A 9,188-nucleotide genomic window follows, 5' to 3' on the forward strand; every position below is an offset into this window, starting at 1 on the left:
ATCTTGGTAATAATGCTAGTGAGCTCAGTTATCTGTATGGACCTTTAAACAATGCTAACAACAGAACAGAAGGTATAGTGTAATGCACGTATACATGCATGTATGATTATCTGATTATAAATTACTTGTTTCTATGTGTATAGATGTATGGACCCATTGGAAGTGTGCAGTGTGGGCATCAGGTGTGTATTTTGATGGTGATGAACTAAAAGGATTATCTGAAGCTATTGAAGAAGGACAATCATTGGTAAGTCTCTCATTGTTATTATACAGTGTTGGTTTATCTCACTCTCACTCTCTCTCTCTCAGGTTTGTTGTAAGTGTAATAAAGCTGGTGCTCTTGCAAGAGACTTTATCATTATCCTTGTGCTGTACAAGAAGGTTAGTATAATTGTCAGTGACCCAATGATTATAAATACTGGATATACACAATAATGAGCCTCATTTAGCTAGTCATGTGGCATTAGCAAAATAGTATAATGTATTTGTTGATGGTTTACTAAATGTTTTCATTCTTTTATTTATTAGGTTGTCATTTCAATCAGAGTCAGTTCATTGTTACTTGTCCTGCTCACTCTACACCAACAGATCTTTAAATTATTATTATACTGACTCTATACACATACAAACATACACATGTTGTCTCTCTCTTTATCTTTCCTTTTGTTACACATTAAAGAGTGTTCCCTATAGTCATCATCATTAGATTAATAAATGGCAAAATTAATACACAAATTGTAAATACACAAACAAACTAATACTTGTAAATACAAAGTAGCATTAAAAAGTAGCAATTTTAGTAGCTATAAATTAATAAAAATACATGTACATTGGACTATTAAATTGAAGTATCACATTTCACAACTATCTACTTGTTAGGTTTTGCATGGTAGAGGGATATATTACGTTGCCTTCTAAACAATCTCTTCATAATGCTTGGTCTTTGGGATCCTGTACTATTGACCCTCAATTGTTGATAAATGGATTGTGTTTCTTCTTCATTTTCAGTATTAATATTCTTTTTGGATTTACTATGAAAGGAACTAAAAGGATGTTTAACAGCTTGCACAAGACGGTCCTTTACTGAAGATAAACTATAATGACCAATTGTTTCATAACTAGTATCAGTGGTAGTATCATATAGTGTAGTAAAGGTTGGGGTACTTGAAGATACTATGTCATGTGAAGCAGGAAAGGAAATCTCAGTATTGACTGTATCATTAGCAGTAGTTACTGGAATTGTGGTCAGAGGTGTGTCAGGTGTTGTTACTTGAGTCTGTTTAGTAAATGGATCTAGCAATAATATAATTTTTTGATGGCTTTTCTTCTTAGCTACACACAAAGCAGTTCGTCCTATTTTATCTTGTACATTAGCATCAGCATTATGTTTCAGTAATAATTCAATAACTTGTGTATGACCTCTTTCACTGGCCAGCATTAGTGCAGTTGCTCCGTGTTTATGAGTTTGAAATTCAGTATCAGCATGACCTTCTTTAAGTAACAGTTCCCCAATCTGGCAATGACCCCTCTGACTGGCAATCATTAGAGCAGTCCATCCATCATTGTTTTGAATGTTAACATCAGCACCTTCTTTAAGTAACAGTTCTACATCATGGAGATGACCATTCTGACTGGCAACCATTAGAGCAGTCCATCCATCATTGTTTTGAATGTTAACATCAGCACCTTTTTTAAGTAACAGTTCCACAACCTGGAGATGACCATTGTTACTGGCAGTGATTAGAGCAGTCCATCCATTATTGTCTTGAATGTTAACATCAGCACCTTCTTTAAGTAACAGTTCCACAACCTGGTGATGACCCTTCATACTAGCTACATACAAAGCAGTTCGTCCTTTAGCATCTTGCATATTAACACTGGCATCATGTTGTAGTAGGATCATAATAGTTTGGTCATGACCATTCACACTAGCATACATTAGTGCAGTTGCTCCTTCTTGTGTTTGAATATTAGCATAAGCACCTTCTTCCAGTAGAATTTTCACTATCTGATGGTAACCATTTCCACTAGAAGCCATTAGTGCAGTTATTCCAATCTTGTTTGAAATATTAACATCAGCACCTTCTTTAAGTAACAATTCCACAACCTGGTGATGACCATTGTCACTGGCAAACAAAAGGGCAGTACATTCATCATTGCTTTGAATGTTAACATCAGCACTTTCTTTAAGTAACAGTTCCACAACCTGGAAATGACCATTGCTACTGGCATCTATTAGAGCAGTCCATCCATTATTGTCTTGAATGTTAATATCAACACCTTCTTTAAGTAACAGTTCCACAATCTGGTGATGACCATTATCACTAGCAAACAAAAGAGCAGTTGAATCATCATTGCTTTGAAAGTTAGCATCAGCACCTTCTTTAAGTAACAGTTCCACAACCTGGAGATGATTATTCTTACTGGCAGCCATTAGAGCAGTCCATTCATTATAGTCTTGAATATGAACATCAGCACCTTCTTTAAGTAACAGTTCCACAACCTGGTGAAGACCATTATCACTAGCAGTCATTAGAGCAGTCCGTCCATTATTGTTTTGAATGTTAACATCAGCACCTTCTTTTAGTAGCAGTTTCACAACCTGGTGATGACCTTTGTCACTGGCAACCATTAGAGCAGTCCATCCATTATTGTTTTGAATGTTAACATCAGCACCTTCTTTAAGTAACAGTTCCACAATCTGATGGTGGCCATTTTCACTAGCAGCCATTAGAGCAGTCCGTCCATTATTGTTTTGAATGTTAACATCAGCACCTTCTTTAAGTAACAGTTCTACAACCTGATAATGACCATTGGCACTGGCAACCATTAGAGCAGTCCATCCATTATTGTTTTGAATGCTAACATCAGCACCTTCTTTAAGTAACAGTTCCACAACCTGGTGATGACCATTGGCACTGGCAACCATTAGAGCAGTCCATTCACCATTGTTTTGAATGTTAACATCAGCACCTTCTTTAAGTAACAGTTCCACAACCTGGTGATGACCATTGTTACTGGCAGCCATTAGAGCAGTCCATCCATTATTATTTTGAATGTTAACATCAGCACCTTCTTTAAGTAACAGTTCCATAACCTGGTAATGACCATTGTTACTGGCAACCATTAGAGTAGTCGATCCATCAATGTATTGAATGTTAACATCAGCACCTTCTTTAAGTAACAGTTCCACAACCTGGTAATCACCATATGCACTGGCAGCCATTACAGAAGTCACTCCATTATTGCTTTGAATTTTAACATCAGCACCTTCTTTAAGTAACAGCTCCACAACCTGGTGATGACCATTGACACTGGCAGCCATTAGAGCAGTCCATTGATCATTGTCTTGAATGTTAACATTAGCACCTTCTTTAAGTAACAGTTCCACAACCTCGTGATGACCATTCTGACTGGCAACCATTAGAGCTGTCATTCCATCTTCATTTCTAAAATCAATGTTAACACTTAATTGTAAAAGTAGCTCCAATTGCAACTGCATAAGAGAACCCGATTCAGCAGTATTAAGAAAAAAATTTTCAATTTCAGGATTTTTATGAAATGAATTTAGAATAAAGTGATCACTAACACTTATTTCGATTATACCAATTTGTTGCATAAAATTAATTTTTGAGGATGCCTTTTTTACAAGTAATTCTGATTGAACAATTGGCGCTGAATATTTGACATGTATTGATCCTTTCTCAATGCGAATGTGACTCAACACTCTACTATTATCACTGAAGATGTAGTAGATAACTTTCTTAAAGCTTGCTAGTATTACTGATCCCCACCTTCTGTCAAGTTTAAAGACAACTTCACAAACTGCATTGGTTGAGTCATGAGTGGGCTCTATTGTTTCTTCTATAATATCTATTATATGCTGCAGAGTAGACGATTTTTCAAATGTGTTCAATTTTTGCATGTAGTTTTTTAGTTTGTTTTGTACGTCACATTTTGCAGGCAAAAAAATTCCAGCTATTTCATAAATCAAGTCACAGTTAAGAAATGAATAATGTGGCTTTATCTTGCTAAAAAGGTGATCAACACTTGTTATATTGGATAGACTACATATACCAAGATATTCTTCAACATATATGCATATACTTTTTATTTCTTTAGTGCTGGTGGATTCAGCTAAAACTATTCTGATCTCTGTTACCAAAGAAGTAAAGTCTCTTTTTAAATTTTGAATATTTTTTAAAACTTCACTTTCTGAACTGATCCTGACAGTTACTTCATTTTGAGCTCTTTTAATGCTAACTTGACTTTCATGTATTGAATCTGTTAATAAAGAGAATAAAATAATCATTAAGCAGTACTCAGATTTTTTACTTGTCACTTCATGTTTATCAGAATTATGTAACTGTATTAGTAGAGGAACATCTAAACAAAGTTGATTTACAATAATAATGCATCAGAAAAGGCATTTATTTACTGTGGTCATTTGATAATCTATCAGAAATTACAGTTAGCCCAACTTTTTGTAGTGAAGTAATGAAAGACAAGAATACACCACCAGGATTAGAATGGGTCTTAAGTATTGACAATAATGAATAAACTAATTTATTAGCTCTGTCATAAGGAGAAATGCTAGTATTCTGAACTGCAATATGTATTGCTTCAGGTATACACTCGAATGAGAAAAGATAATCATTCAATTGAGATATGACTTCAACATTTCCAGCTAATGTGATACAGATATTCGCAAAATTCTTCTTTAATGTGTCATACTCTATTTTATTTAATATAAAGTTAATTTGTAACATACATTCATTTTTTACCTCTTTCTGTTGATGAACCAGTTTCATTGCTTTGAGGAGACATAGGCTCAGGCTGAGAAATTTCTGCCTGCAATGAAATTGACAAAGGATGTTGCTCCGGCATTGTTCTGTTGCTCTGTTCTTGAATTTTATTGGTATCAGAAGAAACAACTTCATGTGAAGAGTCTACAGACACTGCATACATCAGATGTGAAAATCAATAAAATTATAAATGTACTTACCTTCTTCTAATTGAAGTTTAATGCTGAACCATTCTGCTGATAACTGACTATGGACATCTTCACAGGCTCCATCTTGAGATAAAATATATCCAAGAAATAGCTCATAACGGTCCATCAACTGTGATACATCTTCCATTGAATACAGGTCAGTCATTAACTCATCAATAATGCCAGGGTATGTTAATGGAACTGATTGACATATTAAGCTAACCGCAAAGATCTGAGCAATTGCTTCTTTCATGTAGTAATTTGATGCTTTCTCTAATTCATCAGAATGCATACGAAGGGACTCCTCAATCAGCTTACAAACTATTAACAAATTAATCAATTAAATCTACAGTGCATTTCATACTTACCTTGTTCAATAGTGATAGGACCAGGATTCAGTTCCACATCTCCTGATAGGAGAAGGATCAACTGAAATAATAGAAATACAATAAGAAAACAAGACAATCCAAGAGCAGCAACCAGCCACGCCCAATTCACACTATTAGATTTAGTACTAACAGGACTGGCACTAAACACAGCAGTTTCATCATTATTCATCCAGTGACAATCATCATCTGGAGGATTAGGTACACGAGACTGATGGTTACATGACTTCCGTGACCTTGCTTGGTGACTGCGGCTAGATAAACGACAATGCCACAGACCAATGGCAGCTCTCCACTGAGAAAGACCAACCATTGCTGTAGTACATGTGAGGGAACGAAAAACTTTGTAGCAGCAACTTATTAAGTGGAAGAATTAAACTAGGTCTGTCAGACCTTGCAGACAATGAGCGAATATCAGGCTTTCTCTTGAAAGTTGGAACACTAGCACTGCTGATAAACAAGGGTGGGGCTATAATAAGGGTGGGGCTACCTGCCTATAAAGTAAAAAGTAATAACACAAATAACATAATGCACAATGCATCATTGTAGCATTGTACCTGTTCAGCATCATGTTCCAAACCAGTTTTAAGATGATCCAATTCATCATCTCTACAATCCTTTATACTCTGGTAATAATAACAAACAAAAATACCAAACAATAAAAATTAGAGTGTAGTATAAAATCGAGAAACACAACAAATAAAGATAAAACCAGTTCACGAATGAATTCAATGGAAGAGACTTCTGATTCATTCACCAACACTTCTAATGCAGCTCCTATTTCTTCAACCAGTCCTCCTATCATTATTACTAACTCTAATTCAACCAGTCCTGCAGCCAATGCTCTAATCAGTGCTAGCCCATCAATAAATTATGCTTTACCCAGTGCCTCTACCAGTGTTTCATCCAACATTCCAACCTGTATTGTGTCTAGTTCCCCCCCCCAATATTCCAACCAATATTTCATCCAGTGAAAAAGCAAAAGCAACACAAGAGTTGATCCAATTCTGCACCAAAAGATGATGATGATAGTGTTTGTGATATTTATCTGCTTCAATGGTCTCCTTCTTAGCACTGAGGGCAGCTACCTTCCTTTCCTTTATCCTACTGACATTCAGTGCTCCTCCTTCTCCTAGACTGTTCCATGGTAAGCAGTGCTACATTAGACTCCCATTGATAAAGAAGCCACTCACTAAACTTTATTCCTCAGTTCCCAGGCTCTGTGTTGAAAAATTAAAAAACATTCCCTCATTTGTAGACAAAGGCAGCACTGAAACTCAATCTCCTATGTCTCTTTCCACTTCAATGTCTCGTACTCCTCCTGCTAAACCTTCTCGACTATCATTGCCAATAACTAGATCGGCTAAAGGGAAATTAATTTGTATTCAAAGTAATGAAGTTTCATCTACTACTCACTTTGCACTGTTTGTTTCTTTTTCATTTTCTTTGTATGGTACATACCATTAGTGATGTTCCTTGTGCTCAGTACTGATCTGACTAAATTCTTATTCTTTGAAATTTGTTAGTTAATGATGTTTTATGTACTACACATTTCTTATTATTTGTCTTTTCGTTTGTCTGATTCGAAGACACTCCTCCTCTTCAGTTTTGTGTCCATCTTCTTCTCCACTAGTGCAGCAACAGGGCTCCTCATCATTTCCTCAAACAAGATCATCATCCTCTCCTGTCCTTTTATCATTACTAGCTTCTCCCTCTGGCTCCCCATCCAGCTCCTCCTCTATCCCTCACTCTCAGTTATCTTCGCATCAAAACTCACCCACTCCTTCCCTCTCCTGTCCTGTATCAGTATCAATTACTAAAGACCAAGTGACAAGATCAAGAGGACATATTCTTAAAAGATCATCACTCAATGGTTCTGCTACTGGTCCTTCTCATATTATAGGACGTGGGTCGTCCCGTCAGTTTGGTAATACCAGTAAAGTATCAGGAGGAGGTCCTGTTAATAAAGATACTGGTACTGCTGGAGCCAGTGGGAGAGGAGGGAGGGCTAAGAGGAACAGTGACAGTTTTAATGGAGACTCACAGTCTTCAGATGAGAGGAGGCCAAAGAAGAGAAGAGGTGTTGTATTTGATGAGGTGAGGCCTCCTAATATAGTAGACTGGTCCTGTGCCCTCTGTAATCTTGGTAATAATGCTAGTGAGCTCAGTTATCTGTATGGACCTTTAAACAATGTTAACAACAGAACAGAAGGTACAGTGTATGTACTTATGTACATGTATGCATGGCTTACTACAATGATTATAAATTATTTGTTTTACAATAATGTGTATAGATGTATGGACTCATTGGAAGTGTGCAGTGTGGGCATCAGGTGTGTATTTTGATGGTGATGAGCTAAAAGGATTATCTGAAGCTATTGAAGAAGGACAATCATTAGTAAGTCTCTCATTATTAGTATACAGTGTTGGTTTATTCTCTCTCTCTCTCAGGTTTGTTGTAAGTGTAATAAATCTGGTGCTACAATTATATGTCATCTTCACTCCTGCAAGAGACCTTATCATTATCCTTGTGCTCTACAAGAAGGTTAGTGACATTGTCAGTGACCCAATGATTATAAATACTGGATATACACAATAATGAGCCTCATTAATGCATTTGGCTAGTCACTTGGCAGTTGGCATTAGCAAAATAGTATAATATATTATATACATGTATTCATTGATGGTTTACTAAAATGTATTTATCTTTTATTTGTTAGGTTGTCATTTCAATCAGAGTCAGTTCATTGTTACTTGTCCAGCTCACTCTACACCAACAGATCTTTAAATTATTATTATACTGACTGCATGTATACATATACAAACACACACATGTTGTCTTTCTCTTTATCTTTCCTCTTGTTACACATTAAAGAGTGTTCCCTATAGCCATCATCATTGGATTAATAAATGGCAAAATAAAATAGTAAATTGTAAATACACAAACTAATTAATACTTGGAAATACAAAGTGGCATTATAGAGTAGCAATCATAAATTAATACAAATACACTGGAATATTTAATTGAACTATCACAATTATCTACTTGTTAGGTTTTGTGTGGTGTAGAGTTACATTGCGTTGCCTTCTAAATAATCTCTTCATAATGCTTGGTCTTAGAGATCCTCTATTATTGACCCTCAATTGTTGATAAATAAATTGTGTTTGTTCTTCATTTTCAGTATTAATATTCTTTTTGGATTTACTATCAAAGGAACTAAAAGGATGTTTAACAGCTTGCACAAGATGATCCTTTACTAATGATAAACTGTAATGACCAATTGTTTCATAACTAGTATCAGTGGTAGAGGGTTTATCATATTGTGTAGAGGTCATGATACTTGAAGATACTGGGTCATATGCTGCAGTAATGACAGGAGAGAAAGTATCAGTATTGATTGCATCATTAGTAGTAGTTACTGGAATTGTGGTCAGAGGTGTGTCAGTTGCTGTTACTAATTGAGTCTGTTTAGTAACTGGATCTAGCAATTCAACAATTTTTCGATGACCTCTCTTCCTTGCAACAATTAAAGCAGTTCTTCCTTTTTTATCTTGTACATTAGCATCAGCATTACGTTTTAGTAATAACTCAATAACTTGTGTATGACCTTTTTCACTGGCCAATATTAGTGCAGTTACTCCATCTTCATGAGTTTGAATTTCAGTATCAGCTCGACCTTCTTTAAGTAACAGTTCCACAACCTGGAGATGACCATTATCACTGGCAGCCATTAGAGCAGTCCATCCATTATTGCTTTGAATGTTAACATCAGCACCTTCTTTAAGTAACAGTTCCACAACCTGGTGAT

At 35.8% G+C, this 9,188-nt stretch overlaps 2 protein-coding genes and 1 long non-coding RNA gene across 3 annotated transcripts in view; 2 read left to right on the plus strand and 1 right to left on the minus strand.

Moving 5' to 3' along the window:
- Positions 1-6: 6 nt before the first annotated feature.
- Positions 7-330, plus strand: LOC109582802 (uncharacterized). Its single transcript, XR_002185229.1, has 3 exons — positions 7-72; positions 144-247; positions 310-330. It is a non-coding gene; the product is annotated as an uncharacterized LOC109582802 (long non-coding RNA).
- A 538-nt stretch (positions 331-868) lies between these two features.
- Positions 869-9,188, minus strand: part of LOC100639136 (uncharacterized) — a 12,873-nt gene continuing 4,553 nt past the window's right edge. Inside the window, exons 7-9 of the mRNA XM_019996302.1 lie at positions 9,057-9,180; positions 2,603-3,369; positions 869-2,404 (exon numbers count right to left, since the gene is read on the minus strand). Coding sequence (XP_019851861.1) covers positions 869-2,404; positions 2,603-3,369; positions 9,057-9,180 — 2,427 coding nt within the window. The remainder of the gene's footprint in view (positions 2,405-2,602; positions 3,370-9,056; positions 9,181-9,188) is intronic.
- LOC105313313 (PHD finger protein 6-like) lies at positions 6,872-8,267 on the plus strand. The gene is made up of 4 exons (XM_019997751.1): positions 6,872-7,591; positions 7,674-7,777; positions 7,831-7,924; positions 8,100-8,267. The coding sequence occupies exons 1-4, from the start codon at positions 6,919-6,921 to the stop codon at positions 8,165-8,167; spliced, it is 939 nt and encodes a 312-aa protein (XP_019853310.1). The 5' UTR covers positions 6,872-6,918; the 3' UTR covers positions 8,168-8,267.

Source organism: Amphimedon queenslandica, unplaced genomic scaffold (genome assembly GCF_000090795.2).
Source record: "Amphimedon queenslandica unplaced genomic scaffold, v1.1 AMPQUscaffold_13519, whole genome shotgun sequence".
NCBI classification, from domain to species: Eukaryota; Metazoa; Porifera; class Demospongiae; order Haplosclerida; family Niphatidae; genus Amphimedon; species Amphimedon queenslandica.